Genomic DNA, 16,071 nt, shown 5'->3' on the forward strand with positions numbered 1-16,071 from the left:
CCATCATCATTGTTGTTGGAGTCGTCATCGTCCTCGAATGCCTTAGATGTCTCGGGAGAAGGAGAGGGAGACTCCACAAAGCCACAAAGGTGAGCTTGCCGTCTAGCAATACAGTTGATACGGGTGTTCATCTATCACAACTCATCAGTGAGAGTGTCAAGGCGAGCATCCATGCGCTGACGTTACGCCATGATCGCGTCCAGAGTCACACCTCCCGTTGAAGTAAAGGGAGCAGAGGTGAATGGAGCTGAAGAAGTGGGAGGAGCTGCCATACCAGATCGCCTTGATCGAAATTATGCCTCGCTCCATTTAACGGTAGCGTAGTCAATGGCACACATGACGGAGAAGTGGTCGGAAGAGGGAAAAGAAACAGAGAAATGACATAAAATCCGCGTGATAGTTGAAGGGAAGATGAGCTTATCACAGGTAGCTGTATCCCTATACACATCTATAATAGAGAGAATGAAGTGAGAAGGAAAATATATAGTGAGATGCTCAAGAAAGGAAAGCAAAAATCAAGCACGAGGCTATGTGATAGAGTTATAGTGAGAAAGAGGGTGTTCATGAATCTAGGACCTTTAGCAAAGGCCATACATGGTGTAAACTGATGATCACCCCAATTAGAAGGGTGCTTGCAAAAAGTAGAATTCATCTCGTCTTTGGACACAGTCCTTAGACGCTCACATCATGGAGCACATTGGATACCAACTCTGATGTGACACCTATGCGTGTACCTCGAATGCGAGTATGAAAAAGAGGCATAGAATTATCTGGTCCATGCATGTTGGAGTAGAACTCTTGGATCAGCACAGAAAGACAAGTGACTGAGACGTCACACAATGACTTCTAACCCCAACTGCAAATAATAGTGGGTAGGTCAGTTTTGGAGAAGTCCGACAGGATGACTCAGCGTTTCGAATGAATGACTCGTTTAGAGAAGTTTTTCGAGAAGTCCTTTTTGGCATCTTCGTCACAAAAATGAATAGAAGGGGAGGTAGGATCAGAAGAAGACGATGCCCCGGAACGAAGAGGGTTCTGGGACGGAGCAGACTTAAGTTTTGGTGCCATTGACGCACTAACGTAAACTAGAGTGAGGGGGAAGAAAGAAACACTTAGAAAAGTCCCAAAAACAATTCAAATATATTGAATGTAAAGGACGTATGCATGAAAATGCATGAGCATGTGACGTGCAAAGATAATTGCATCATGGGCTCAGCCCAATCCAAACCTACCAGTACATAATCAATTGCACACATCTAAATGCATGACAATACTGTTATAATGCTTAGGGAATGTAATGCATGAAGTTTTTAAGATCAAATCTTCAAAAAACATCCCAAAAATTTCACATAAACCTCTTTGATTTTGAAAAACCCCAAATTTTGCAAAAATCCCAAAACTTAGGTTATAAAGTATGAAATGCATGAAAATGAGGGATTATAGACTTACCAAGTGAGAAAAAACTTCATTAAGCTCAAAAATTGCTTAAGGAAGAGGTTAAGAGAGAGAGGAAAGTGTTTGGGAGATGAACAGCCACAGACAGATCGAGAGAGATCGAGGAAATGAAGTCCGGATAGCATAAGAACCTATTTATAGAACCGCAGTAAATCTCGACAGATTGAAGTGTCGAGAGGTATCGAACCAGGTGTCAAGCTTTAAAAGCTTTGACATATGCATCTATCGAGAGGTGTCCACAGCAAAACAGGCTCGATGGATTAAGGAGCTATCGAGGAGACAGGAGATTTCTTGATCGATCCACCTAACTATCGAAAGGTGTCGAGATTGCGATTAAAATCAACTAAAGAGCTCGATAGATAAGCCAGGTGTCAAGAGATGTCAAAGAGGTGTCGAGAGATGTCGAGGAGGTGTCGAGATTGCTTAAAAATAGTTTTTCAGAAAGGGAAAAATATGGATATGAATGCAATCAAGCATGCAACACAACCAATGATCCAAACAGCATTTTGAACTCTTAAAATCATCTCTCAATCATAAAAATGTTAAGCATATAAATCCCAAAACACACACACACACACACACACACACACCACACTAAACAAGTCTAACTAATTTTTTATTTCAAAAATAAGTCAAGACAGTTTAGTGAACATACATTAACACATGTAAACCTTGTGATAGCCAAATTACATTGTACCTACACATGTATCAAAAGTAGCAAAGAATATTGCGTGTTGTGTGTGAAAAATATCGCAAGATTGCATAAGTGTATACATGTTATGACGATTTGAGATATGAGAAAATCACTTTAACTCACACACAATCATAACTGTTTGATAGAGATTATCACTTTTAATGTACATCCTATAACTCCCATATCTCCTAGAATATACGCTTGCAATCATATTTAAAAGCATTTTGATCTTTTTGCTTTTTATTTTTCTTTGCATATTTTTCTTTTTAAGCAAATCATATATGGGCATATAAGAGAGAGAAAGGAAATACTCAATGATGTTAAGCATTTGACATTCCAATTTTGCTATCCCGAAGCACACAAATGTCATTGACATTGCACTTTTGCTATGCCGAAACATACAGATGTCATTTCATAATTGGCGAGCAACAGTGGTGAGATGGTTATTTATGCCTTTCTTTTAGGATTTTCTAATCCTTCTCGTAAAAAAGAGTGATACGAGTGTTAAGTACAAGAAATTACTTAATCTTACTCATCACAAAGACAAGCCACAAAACTCACTTGCTTAGTTGTGTATATAGATGCTCATTTAAGCTACAAGAGATACAAAGTTTAGAAAACTTTGTTTCAATGGCCATCCAAGGTACACAAATACCAATGTACACAAACACACACTGTTTTTGAATTTTTTTGATTTTTCAATTTTTTTTAAAATTTTTATATTAAGAACAAAATAAACAAAACTAAAAACAAACAAAAACATATTAAACAAAGCAAAGCATAGAAACTAGACTGACTTGAAACTTGAAAGCAAAACACTCAAGTAATGCAAACAAAAACAAGAAGGGAGAGAGAAAGAAAAAGTGATAGAATCACTTAGAACCCTTTTCCTTCCACACATTGGAAGAACCTTTTCGTCTAGCCAATCCTTGATCCGACGATGAGGGAGAAGAGTTGAAACTGTTTAAGTTCGAAAGGAACATGAAAGCTTTGAGAAGATCTCCAAGAGGAGCAAAAGAGGATGGAAACTGATTCTGGTTTCCCGATGCGATCATGCCATTGCTCTATTGAGTGGCTAGCCACTTATAGCAATTAGGTCGAGTATGATTGGTTGCTCCACAGTGATAACAGAGATGCTGCTTCTTATGTTTATGTTTTTAAGAGTTAGCATTCTTAGCTTTAGGGTTTTTAACATCTTTCTTATCCTGCTTAGGGGGTGCTCCTAAGATAGATTTGCCCTTATCTGTATTATCACTAACTAAATCAGTTTTGACATTAGTTTTCTCAATTTTGACATTATTAGCAGGAGGAACAAAAATAGTAGAACTAGTAGAAGCAATACTAGGAGAAGAGAAATCATACCCTAAACCGGTTCAATCTGAAGCAGATTTCTGAAGACTAAGCATTTCATCGAGCTTAGCACTTGAAGTCATTTCCAGTTGAGCTCTGACTTGGAACAGTTCTGCCTTAAGCTTCTTGATTTTTTTAGCCAAGAAGTTATTTTCAAACCTCAGTACTCTAATAGTTTGATTAGATTCATCAAACTTTGTGGAAAGCTCTTCACGCTCAAGCTCCACATCACTAAGCTTCTTGGTGGTCAACCTATACAACTTCTCATACTTTTTTAAGACCTTGTATAACTTTGCATAGGCTATGTGAATGTCATCTTGTTCATCCATCTTCTTAAACTTGGACTCCACCAATTCCTCTTCTTCATCCACTTCTTTAACAATCCCCTCAGTAGGATTGACAGTGGCAGTGAAGGCATTTTGGATTCTGTCATCCTCATTGTCGGAATTATCTTCAGGCTCGGTGTCACTCAAAGTAGCAGCAAGTGCCTTGCTCTTCCCAATGGTCTTGAGATATATAGGGCACTATTGTTTCATATGACCGAAACCCTGACACCTAAAGCACTTAGGTCATGAAGGAACAGTGTATTGACCGCCATCCTTAGCATCCTTCTTCCCTTTATCTTGGCTCTTGAATTGTGAGGAGCTAGATTGCCTACGATCCTTGTCAAAACCCTTTCCATTTGCATTCTTCATAAACTTCTTGAATTACCTGGTGATGTAGGACTTCATCTTAGAATCATTATCGTCTGAAGACTCATTAGTATCACTGCTCTTGGCCTTCAATGCCATGCTCTTGCCTTTAGCCGACTTGTCAATTCTTGTTAAACCTAATTCATAGGTCTGCAGATTATCAACCAGCTCTGTCAGAGGAATCTTGTCGATGTCCTTTGATTCCTCGATCGCGGTGATCTTGGCATGGAATCTCTCGGGTAGAGATCTAGGCACATTTTTCACAATCTTGGGTTCATGAATGGTTTCTCCAAGAATGAAAGCTGAGTTCACTATGTTTTAATCTTGGCGTATAACTAATTAAACAACTCATCCTCCTTTATCTTGATCTCTTCAAAGCTTGTAGTGAGCTTTTGAAGTTTTGAATCCTTGACAGCCTTGGTTCCCTTATAGGTTGTTTGGAGAATGGTCCATGCTTCCTTCGCGGTTTCAGTGGAGGATATCTTCTTGAACTCCTCATTGGTGACTGCATTGAATAAGGCATTCAATGCTCTGCTGTTGAAATTTGCCGCCTTAATCTTAGCATCATCCCAATCGACCGAGGCTTCCTTTGGCTTAGTTTAGCCAATCTCTACAACTTGCCACACCTTTTCATCTAGAGATTGCAAGAAAACTTTCATGCGTACTTTCTAGTATGCATAGTTAGTGTCATTAAACAAAGGAGGTATAATGAGAGACTGTCCTCTATCCATGACAAATAGGGGTCAATGAATCACACAGCAAAGATTAAAAACTAATCAAAGTGTGCCTACTCTGATACCACTTGTGAGAGTGCCTTTTTTCTTCTCAGCACAGTGGCCTAAAGATCCTGGGCCAAATGAATATTCTTGGTGGACTGGACTCGGTTCACTGCAACTAAAAAGGCTGTTTAAGAACTGAGTGGTGTACAAAACAAGCTTCCTACAATACAAATAACTAACAAACAAAAATATCTGTATTGAATGACATTTTAACAGCAAAGGAATGCACAACAAATGAAATATAATGTAAGAAAAGGTTAGGGATCCTCGAATTGGTGAGGTGCATTTTATTAATTTTCTTTAATTATGATTACATTGCTCACTAAGACGTGATGCAAGGTTCAACTAAGTTCAAAAATTACAGACTTTGATAGCTATTTAAGCTTCCAAGACTTGCAAAGTTTGAATTTGTTGAATCCGAGCCTGTGCTATAGTGGCTGTCTTTGGGATACCGGGAGCGGTTCCTCTGTTTTTTCTTGATTTTATAGAGCACGTTCTATAGTTTTATGAGATTCCAGAAAATGGCCGTGAATGTTTGAATCCTCTAATCAAAGATGAATTTCTATCTGAATCTCTATCTCCCTGTAGCATGGACCCCCTCCTCCTTTTATAGCACAGCTCGGGCTCCGGGGTACTAGTAATTTCTCCCTTTTTTCCCTTAGAGTTCGTGCCGTGCCAGGTTGCTCAGGGTTATGTCGTTTCCTTTTTCTCTCATAGTTTCTTGCTTTTGGTCTGACCAAACGAAAGTCCCTTAGCTAGTTTTCTATTTCCAGACTTTTTCGTTGGCTGGTCTTCAGCTATTTGGCTTTTTCTTCTTAGCGTTCCAACTTTTTCAATTGTACTCTTCCTTGTCACTTTCTCCAAATGGTTGGAATCACGGCTCCTGTGTTTTGCTTCGTACCTCATGGCTCTATTGCATGTCTGGAGCATGAGACTCGCATGCTCTTTGTCTTTTATCCCTCTGTGAATTTGCTTCAATCTTACTTCACGCGTCCAGGGATCCCGGACTTTGGGGACTTCTGGGATCTTGGCCCCCCTTCTTACTGGGCTTTCTTTGGTTTGCTGGTTTTTGTCTGGTTTGGGCCTTTTTTGTTCTTTCGTGGGTCTCTGGATCCTAATCCTCCTCTTGCCCTTTTCTACTTTCTTTTCTCTTTTCTTTATTGTGTGAGCCCAGTTTTCCCTTTTTCCTTATTTTTCTTCTTAGCTCTTGTTATTTATTTATTTATTTTTCTTGTGAAATGAGCCCACCGTGTTATTTCTTTGGGCCTTAGTTTGTGCCCAATTTTGAACCTCAACACCACTTGATAGGCCAAAAATGAATTGATCCATTGTGATGAATTAATTGATTAATTAGCCAAGTTTATTAATTAATCAAATTAACATGCAAACGTGTGGTAGCACAACCAAATCACCAATTAAACTAAGTATGTAGCGAAAAATAAATTGACACGGTGATTTGTTTACGAATGGAGAAAACTTACACGGCAAAAACCTCACCGGGTGATTTTAAGGTCACCACTCCCGAAAATCTACTATTATCACAATAAGCGGTTACAATTAAAGGAATCACAGTACTTTATACTAATCTATAGTTGAACCCTTACCCTAATACCCAAATGGACTTGTTTTGTAGTGACAGTCTCTTCTTTTGATGCACAACTCCTAGTACGTGACTAACCAATTACGCGGATCCCAATATGCGACTTTAATCACCAACTAAAGAAGGTTTTTGGCTACAAAGTTCTTCAGTTCATCACACGATGAATATCCAGAAGATGCTTGGTCACAAAACCCTACGGTGTACAAACACAACTTCTTGACAAGAAAGATGAACTAGGGCAAATTCTGTCTCTGGTCATAATTTGCTTGAACAAACTTTGCTCAACACTTGTGCAACTTGTTCCACCTTTGACGGCTCTTAAAATAATCGTTTTATATGTCTAGAGTTGTGAGAAAAGAAAGCCCAAACATACAATCACGGATTGGAGTTAAAACATAACTGAAACTTTATTTTTCATAAACCTCGACAGATACCCTATCTATCAAGCTTTTGTCGAGCCACGGGGCTGGAACAGCTCTTCAAGCTCGATAAATGGCTAGCTGTCGAGCTTTAATGATAGACACTTTTCAGACTTGAGTCTTGGACAAACTTGTATGGCTTCAACACTTGATCTTGAAACAAAATTTCTTGAAGTATTAAACACATCCTAGATCTACCCAAATACAAATAAAGTGCGTTTTGTCAAAAGATTAGCCAATTACATAAAATAGTGGCATATGTTTCTAACAAGTGAATCACATATGTCCTAACATGGATCATTTCTATTTTTGAAAATTGTATTATTTCAATTGAAATATTTTTTACTCTCCTTGGCATAAAATTTGAAACAAACATAATTTTGAAGGAAAATACTATGATTTTTTTTTTTTTTTGGTGTGTATATATATAACTTATCAAATAAAAAAGTGTGTGTGTGTGTGTGTCTTGACTAATATATTTGTGTCACAACTCGGCCCCCCAAACAAAAACTCCTAACTCCACCCCTGGGGACAAATGATCCTTGATTGAGACTAAAATCAAAGACAATGTTGATTGTTCTTGATTTCAAATCAATCAAGAATATATGCGATAAATATGGCACATATTATACTAACACAACCCAGAAAATGTTTATAACATTTCCAAGGTGGGGGATCATGCATTTTTAGCTACTTTCACCATCACCCATGTTTAAGTAGGCATTATATGGGTCAATTTCTCAGTCACTCCTTAACTTGACATTATTCTTTCACAAAAAAGAATACAATCCAACTCAGACCAACCTTAAAAGACTTGCAAGTCCCATTTTTATTTTGGCTCAAAGTTAGCTAACCACCGGCTTAACAAAATACATTTTTCTAACTTAGATTATTGGATTTTATGAGAAATAATTGCGCTATATATATAATATGTTATATAATATGCAGCATGAAAATCTTGTAAAACAATATTAAAAATACATGTAATATTATTACAAAAAGTTACAAACTAATGTGCTAATGAATATAATTTGTTATTAGTATACACATCAACAACATAGTAATAATAGATTTTATGATTTTTTTTTTTTTTTTTTGTCTTGTACTTAAAATTGGTGCATTATGTTATAAGATTTTTCTAGTAAAACTTACAATATTTCTAACATAATTCAATTTTGTAATAGTGATTTGTAGTAATTAACCTTTTTAGCAGTTTGGTCGATTGTATTCAACAGCCTCTCAAGCAAGGTAGCATCCTGCAAAATAATACAAGCAGTTATTAGAAAATGAAAACAAATATAAGAGTTGGGTTTCAAAAAAACAAATATAAGAGTTGGCGTACAAAAATAAGACTTGTCCCCCCCCCCCCCCCCCCAAATATTTGAGTTAGTGCAATAAAACTCTTAAAAAAAATTGGTCTAATACTTATCGAGACAGTGCTTTATTTTTTTCAATTTATTTTTATTATAAAATATTGTTCTCTTTATTTGTTAAATTTTTTATAAAGCTTGGAACCAAGAATGTTTGAATCTATCTTTTCAACCTATTATGTGGCAATAAACAAGTCATTGACTCATTATAAAAAATCTTGTGACTAAAAATATTCATGATATGTCTCTTTAGTTGCTACATAAGGTATTAGAATAAAATAGCTACAAACATGTTTGGAGCCAAACTTGTTGTTACAAGTTTTGGATCATTTATGTTTTCGAAAATTTCATTAGTTCAATTGAAATATGTTTTACTCACTTTAGCATACAATTAGAAACAAACATAATTTTGATAGAAAATACTACGATTTTGTGTGTCTATGTGTATATATATAACTTATCAAATAACAAAGTGTGTGTGTGTGTGTCTTGACTAATATATTAGTGTCACAAGTCGATCCCCCCACCCTCTCCCAAAAAATAAATCCTGACTTCCCACTAGAGATAAATGATCCTTGATTGAGACTAAAATCGAAGACAATGTTGATTGTTCTTGATTTTGACTCAATCAAGAATATATGTGATAAATATGACACATATTATACTAATACAACACACAAAATGTTTTAACATTTCCAACGTGAGAGATCATTCATTTTTAGCTACTTTCACCAATGTTTAAGTAAGGCATTATATGAGTCAATATTTCTCAGTCACTCCTTAACTGAAAAATGACAACTTGACGTCATTCTTTCACAGGGAAGAATACAATCCAACTCAGACCAACCTCATACGATTTGCAAGTCCAATTTTATTTTGGCTCAAAGTTAGCCAACCTCTTGCTTAATTAAATCCATTTTTCCAACATAATTGATTATTGGATTTTTTGAGAAATAATTGCGTTATATAATATGCATCATTAAAATCTTGTAAAAAATATTAAAACAACATCAAATATAATTACAAAAAGTTTCAAACTAATGTGCTAATGAATATGATTTGTTATTAGTGTACACATCAACAACATAATAATAATAGATTTTATAAATTATTTTTTGGTCTTGTATTTAAAATTTAGGTTGTATGATTTTATAGTAAAACTTATAATATTTCTAGCATTATTCAATTTTGTAATAGTGATTTGTTGTAACCTTATTAGTAGTTTGGTCCATTGTATACAGCAGCGTCTCAAGCAAGGCAGCTTCCTGCAAAAAATACATGCAGTAATTAGAAAATGAATACATATAAAAGAGTTGGCCTACAAAACTAAGAGTTGGCCACCTAAATATTTGAGTTAGTCCAATGATGCTCTTAAAAAAATATAATTGGTCTAATATTTATAAAGATAGTACTTTATTTTTCTCAATTTCATTTTTATTGTAAAATGTGCTCTTATATTTGTTAAATCTTTTTATAAAGTTTTGCACCAAGCATGTTTGAATCTATCTTTTCAACCTATTATGTGGCGTTTAAATAGGTCATTGACTTAGTAAAAAAAATCTTGTGACTAAAACTACTAATGATATTTTTCTTTAGTTGCCACATAATGGGTTAGAATAAGATAGCTCTAACATGTTTTGGAGCCAAACTGGTTACCCCAAGTTTTGGATTATTATGTTTTTGAAAATTTCATTAGTTCAATTGGAATATTTATTGCTTATTTTGCTAATTTGAAATAAATATGATTTTGATAGAAAATACAATTTATTTTTTTATTTTTGTGTGTATATATATAACTTATCAAATAAAAAAGTGTGTGTGTGCTGACTAATATATTAGTGCCATACCTGCCCCCCAAGCAAAAATTTCCGACTCCAAACCTCAGTAAAAATTATCCTTAATTGAGACTAAAATAAAAAACAATGTTGATTGTTCCTGATTTTAAATTAATCAAGAACATGTGCGATAAATATGTCATATATTATACTAACGAAACCCACAAAATGTTTATAACATTTCTATAGTGGGGATCTTGCATATTTAGCTACTTTCATCAATGTTTAAGTCGCATTATATGAGTCAATTTCTCAGCCACTCTTTAACTTGAACAAATGACAACTTGACGCTATTCTTTAACAGAGAAGAATACATTCCAAATCAGACCAACCTCAAAGGACTCGCAAGTCTCATTTTTATTTTGGTCAAATTTAGCCAATCACCGGCTTTAAAAAAATCCAATTTTCTAACATAATTGATTATTGGATTTTTTTTTTTTTTAGAAATAATTGCGTTATATAATATCTTATATAATATGCATATGAAAATCTTGTAAAACAATATTAAAACTACATATAATATTATTGCAAAAAGTTACAAACTAATGAGCTAATGAATATGATTTAGTCATTAGTGTACACATCAACAACATACTAATAATGGATTTTATAAATTATTTTTTTGACTTGTACTTAAAATTCGCAAATCAGGTTGTCAGATTTTTATAGTAAAACTTATAATATTTCTAGCATCATTCAATTTTGTAATAGTAATTTGTTGTAACCTTGTTAGTAATTTGGTCGATTGTATACAACTGTGTCTCAAGCAAGGCGGCATCCTGCATAAAAATACAAGCAAAAATTAGAAAATGAAAACAAATATAAGAGTTGGCCAACAAAAATAAGAGTCTCTCCCCCCCCCCCCCCCCAAATATTTAGAGTTAGTCCAATAATACTCTTAAAAAAAAATTTACTCTTAAACAAAATTGTTCTAACAGTGATTGAGACAGTACTTTATTTTTCTCAATTTTATTTTTTATTGTAAAATGTTCTCTTATATCCGTTAAATTTTAAATAAAAAAAACTTGGCACCAAGCATGCTTGGATCTATCTTTTCAACCTTTTATGTTGCGATAAAACAAGTCATTGACTCATTAAAAAAAATCTTGTACTAAAACTATTCATAAAATGTCTCTTTAGTTGCCACATAATGAGTTAGAATAAAATAGCTAGAAAAATGTTTGGAGCCAAACTTGTTGCTCCAAGTTTTGGATCACTTTTGTTTTTTAAAATTTTATTTATTGAATTAAAATATTTTTTACTCACTTAGGTATAAATTTAAAACAAACATAATTTTGATAGAAAATACTATGATTTTTTTTTTTTTGTTTGGGGTGTATATATATAATTTATCAAATAAAAAGTGGTATGTGTGTGTGTTATATATATATATATGATATGTGTGTGTGTCTTGACTAAAATATTAGTGAGCAAGTTTGCCCCACAAACAAAAATTCCTACTCCACCTATAGGGACAAATGAACCTTCATAGAGACTAAAATCAATGACAATGTTCATGACAATGTTGATTTCTTGATTTTAACTCAATCAATAATATATGCGGTAAATATTAGACTAACACAACCCTCAAAAAGTTTATAACATTTCCAAGGTGGGGGATCATGCATTTTTAGCTACTTTCACCAATGTTTAGCTAGGCATTATATGAGTCAATTTATGAGTCACTGCTTAACTTGAACAAATTACAACTTGACGTTATTCTTTCACAAAGAAGAATACAATCCAACTTAGACCAACCTCAAACGACTTGCAAGTCCCATTTTTATTTTGGCTCAAAGTTAGCCAACCACCAGCTTAACTAAATCCATTTTTCTAACACAATTGATTATTGGATTTTTTGAGAAATAATTGCGTTATATAATATGTTATATAACATGCAGCATTAAAATCTTGTAAAACAATATTAAAACTACATCTAATATTATTACAAAAAGTTACAAACTAATGTGCTAATGAATATTATTTGTCATTAGTGTACATATCAACAACATAGTAATAATAGATTTTATAAATTATTTTTTAGTCTTGTACATAAAATTGGTACATTAGGTTATAACATTTTTATAGTAAAACTTGTAATATTTCATTCAATTTTGTAATAGTGATTTGTTGTAACTTTTTAGCAATTTGGAGCTTGTCAAGCAATGGAACATCCTGCAAAAAAAAAAAAAAAAAAAAAAAAAAAAAAGCAGTAATTAGAAAATAAAAACAAATATAAGAGTTGGACTACAAAAATAAGAGTCCCCCCCCTTCCCCACCAAAAATTATTTGAGTTAGTCCAATGATGCTCTTAAAAAAAAAATTGGTCTAATAGTTATTGAGATAGTACTTTATTTTTTTTCATTTTTTTTTTATTGTAAAATGTACTCTTATATTTATTATATTTTATTATAAAGCTTGGCACTAGGCATGTTTGGATCTATCTTTTCAACTTATTATGTGGCGATTAAACAATTCATTGAGTCATTGAAAGAAAATCTTGTAACTAAAACTACCAATGAAAATATCTCTTTAGTTACCACATAATGGGTTAGAATAACATTGCTCCAAGTTTTAGATCATTTATGTTTTTGAAAATTTCATTAGTTCAATTGAAATATTTTTACTCACTTTGGTATACAATTTGAAACAAATATAATCTTGATAGAAAATACTATGATTTTTTTTTTTGTTGTTGCCGTGTATATATATAACTTATCAAATGAAAAAGTGTGTGTGTGTCTTGACTAATATATTAGTGTCACATCTAACCCCCGAAACAAAAATTCCTGACTTTGCCATTTGGACAAATGATCCTTGATTGAGACTAAAATCAATGACAATGTTGATTGTTCTTGATTTTAACTCAATCAATAATATATTCAATAAATATGACACATATTATACTAACACAACCCACAAAATGTTTATAAAATTTCCAAGGTGGGGGATCATTCATTTTTAGCTACTTTCACCAATGTTTCAGTAGGAATTATATAAGACAATTTCTCAGTCACTCCTTAACTTGAACAAGTGACAACTTGATGTTATTCATTCACAGAGAAGAATACAATCCAACTCAAACCTACCTCAAACAACTTGCAAGTCCCATTTTTATTTTGGCTCAAAGTTAGCCAGCCACCCGCTTAACAAAATCCATTTTTCTAACATAATTGATTATTGGAATTTTCGAGAAATAATAGAGTTATATAATTTGCGGTATGAAAATCTTGTAAAACAACATTAAACCTACATAAAATATAATTACAAAAAGTTAAAAACTAATGTGCTAATGAATATGATTTGTCATTAGTTTACAGATCTACATCATAGTAATAATATATTTTATAAATTATTATTATTTGTCTTGTACTTAAAATTGGCACATTAGGTTGTAATATTTTTACAGTAAAACTTATAATATTTTTAGCATCATTCAATTTTGTAATAGGGATTTGTTGTAACCTTATTAGTAGTTTGGTCAATCGTATACAACAGTGTCTCAAGCAAGGCAGCATCCTGCAAAAAAATACATGTAGTAATAAGAAATGAAAACAAATATAAGAGTTGAACTACAAAAATAAGAGTCCCCCTCCTCCCCCGCGAAATATTTGAGTTAGTCAAATGATGTTCATAATAAAAAAAATTTGGTCTGATATTTTTCAAGACTGTACTTTATTTTTCTCAATTTTAATTTTTATTATAAAATGTGCTTTTATATTTGTTAAATTTTTTTTATAAAGATTTGCACCAACCATGTTTAGATCTATCTTTTCAATCTATTATGTGGTAATTAAATAAGTCATTGAATCATTAAAAAAAGTCTTGTGATTAAAACTACCCATAAATGTCTCTTTATTTGCTACATAATGGGTTAGAATAAAATAGCTCCAAACATGTTTGGACCCAAACTTGTTGCTCCAAGTTTTGGATCGTTTATGTTTTTGAAAATTTATTAGTTCAATTGAAATATTTTTTAATCACTTTGGTATAAAATTTAAAACAAACATAATTTTAATAGAAAATACTACGATTTTGTGTGTGTGTGTTGTCTAATATATTTGTGTCACAAAAAAAATTCGTGGCTCTGCCCCTAAGGACAAATGATCCTTCATTGAGACTAAAGTCAAAGACAATGTTGATTGTTCTTGATTTTAACTCAATCAATAATGTATGTAATAAATATTGTACATATTATACTAATACAACCCTCAAAATGTTTATAACATTTTCAAGGTGGGGGATCATGCATTTTTAGCTACCGTCACCAATGTTTAATTCGGCATTATATGAGTCAATTTCTCAATCACTCCTTAAATTATACGAGTGACAACTTGTCGTTATTCTTTCATAGAGAAAGATACAATCCAAATCTGACCAACCTCAAAGGACTTGCGAGTCCCATTTTTATTTTGGCTCAAAGTTTGCCAACCACCTGCGTAACATAATCCATTCTTTTAACGTAATTGATTATTGGATATTTTTGAGAAATAATTGCGTTATATAATATGCAGCATGAAAATCTAAAACAATATTAAAACTACATCTAATATTATTACAAAAAGTTTTAAACTAATGTGCTAATGAATTTAATTTGTCATTAGTGTACACATCAACAACTTAGTAATAATAGATTTTGCCAAAAGCCTTGTAGTTGAATTTGTACCTCCCCATGCACAAAATGTTTGGGAGTCTAGAGGGAAAAGGGTTCGAATTGCGGAGTTAGCAGTATATTGTAATTATTTCTAAAAAAAAAGAGTAATAATAGATTCCATAAATGATTTTTTTTTGTTTTTTATTTATTTTAGAATACTAAGTATTTTTAACATACACACATGAAGAAGAGATAAGGTTTTAAAGAAACTAATGATGATGTATATTCGAAAGAACCTAACTCTTGAATAAATTGGGACATTAGATTATAAGATTTTTATAGTAAAACTTGTAATGTTTCTAACATTATTCAATTCTGTAATAGTGATTTGTTGTAACCTTTTTAGCAGTTTGGAGCTTCTTAAGCAAGGGAGCATCCTGCAAAAAAAATACAAACAGTAATTAGAAAATGAAAACAAATTAAATAAGATAAAACGTTATGACTGGATGCCTTCAATTCAATTAAATTACATGCACATTTCCTCCATCAAGCAGGATGTAAACGAGAACCATATATATCTTAAAATGTACAGTATTATACCGTTATAATGGGGGGGTCAGGACTGAGAGCGCAGCGAGGCCCAAGACTAAGAATTTTTGGGACAAGGCGGAGAAGTGGTTTGGCATCAACTTCTTGGCCATGTGGATTATGGGTTCCCAGAATATGACTCACCAGCACATTGTCATTGGAAATTTTAAGGCTTCGGTCTTGGTGCATAGCACTGGGTTCCACCTTGCTGACCAGGCTGGATTGCTTCAAAGAACCCAATGGCATGGGTTGCCGCGAAGAACTAAGGTTTGGCTGCGAAGGACCCAATTGCTGGGAGGGTTGATGCAATATTGAACCTTGTGACACATTGATGATGAACTACAAAAATAAGAGTCCCCCTCCTCCCCCCGCGAAATATTTGAGTTAGTCAAATGATGTTCATAATAAAAAAAATTTGGTCTGATATTTTTCAAGACTGTACTTTATTTTTCTCAATTTCAATTTTTATTATAAAATGTGCTTTTATATCTGTTAAATTTTTTTTATAAAGATTTGCACCAACCATGTTTAGATCTATCTTTTCAATCTATTATGTGGTAATTAAATAAGTCATTGAATCATTAAAAAAAGTCTTGTGATTAAAACTACCCATAAATGTCTCTTTATTTGCTACATAATGGGTTAGAATAAAATAGCTCCAAACATGTTTGGACCCAAACTTGTTGCTCCAAGTT

General features: G+C 33.1%; 1 protein-coding gene across 1 annotated transcript; it reads right to left on the reverse strand.

Annotated features, from left to right (window-relative positions):
* Positions 1 to 12,007: 12,007 nt before the first annotated feature.
* On the reverse strand, positions 12,008 to 15,703 carry LOC136062682 (uncharacterized). The gene is made up of 4 exons (XM_065762047.1): positions 15,389 to 15,703; positions 15,187 to 15,225; positions 13,660 to 13,713; positions 12,008 to 12,369 (listed from the first exon to the last, which is right to left on the reverse strand). Exons 1-4 carry the CDS (start codon positions 15,620 to 15,622, stop codon positions 12,277 to 12,279), a joined length of 420 nt encoding a protein of 139 aa, XP_065618119.1. The 5' UTR covers positions 15,623 to 15,703; the 3' UTR covers positions 12,008 to 12,276.
* Between the last annotated feature and the right edge of the window lie 368 nt (positions 15,704 to 16,071).

Source organism: Quercus suber, unplaced genomic scaffold (assembly GCF_002906115.3).
Source record: "Quercus suber isolate HL8 unplaced genomic scaffold, Cork oak 2.0 scaffold_440, whole genome shotgun sequence".
Lineage (NCBI taxonomy): Eukaryota > Viridiplantae > Streptophyta > Magnoliopsida > Fagales > Fagaceae > Quercus > Quercus suber.

What these genes read in the sequence shown, in the direction of transcription:
- LOC136062682 (XM_065762047.1), bottom strand. Translation starts at nt 15,622, where the DNA reads ATGCCATTGGGTTCTTTGAAGCAATCCAGCCTGGTCAGCAAGGTGGAA. An exon ending in AGCTCCAAACTGCTAAAAAG is followed by an intron (nt 13,714 to 15,186) that starts GTTACAACAAAT and finishes ATTTTTTTGCAG; the next exon opens with GATGCTGCCTTGCTTGAGAC. An exon ending in TTGACCAAACTACTAATAAG is followed by an intron (nt 12,370 to 13,659) that starts GTTACAACAAAT and finishes TTTTTTTTGCAG; the next exon opens with GATGTTCCATTGCTTGACAA.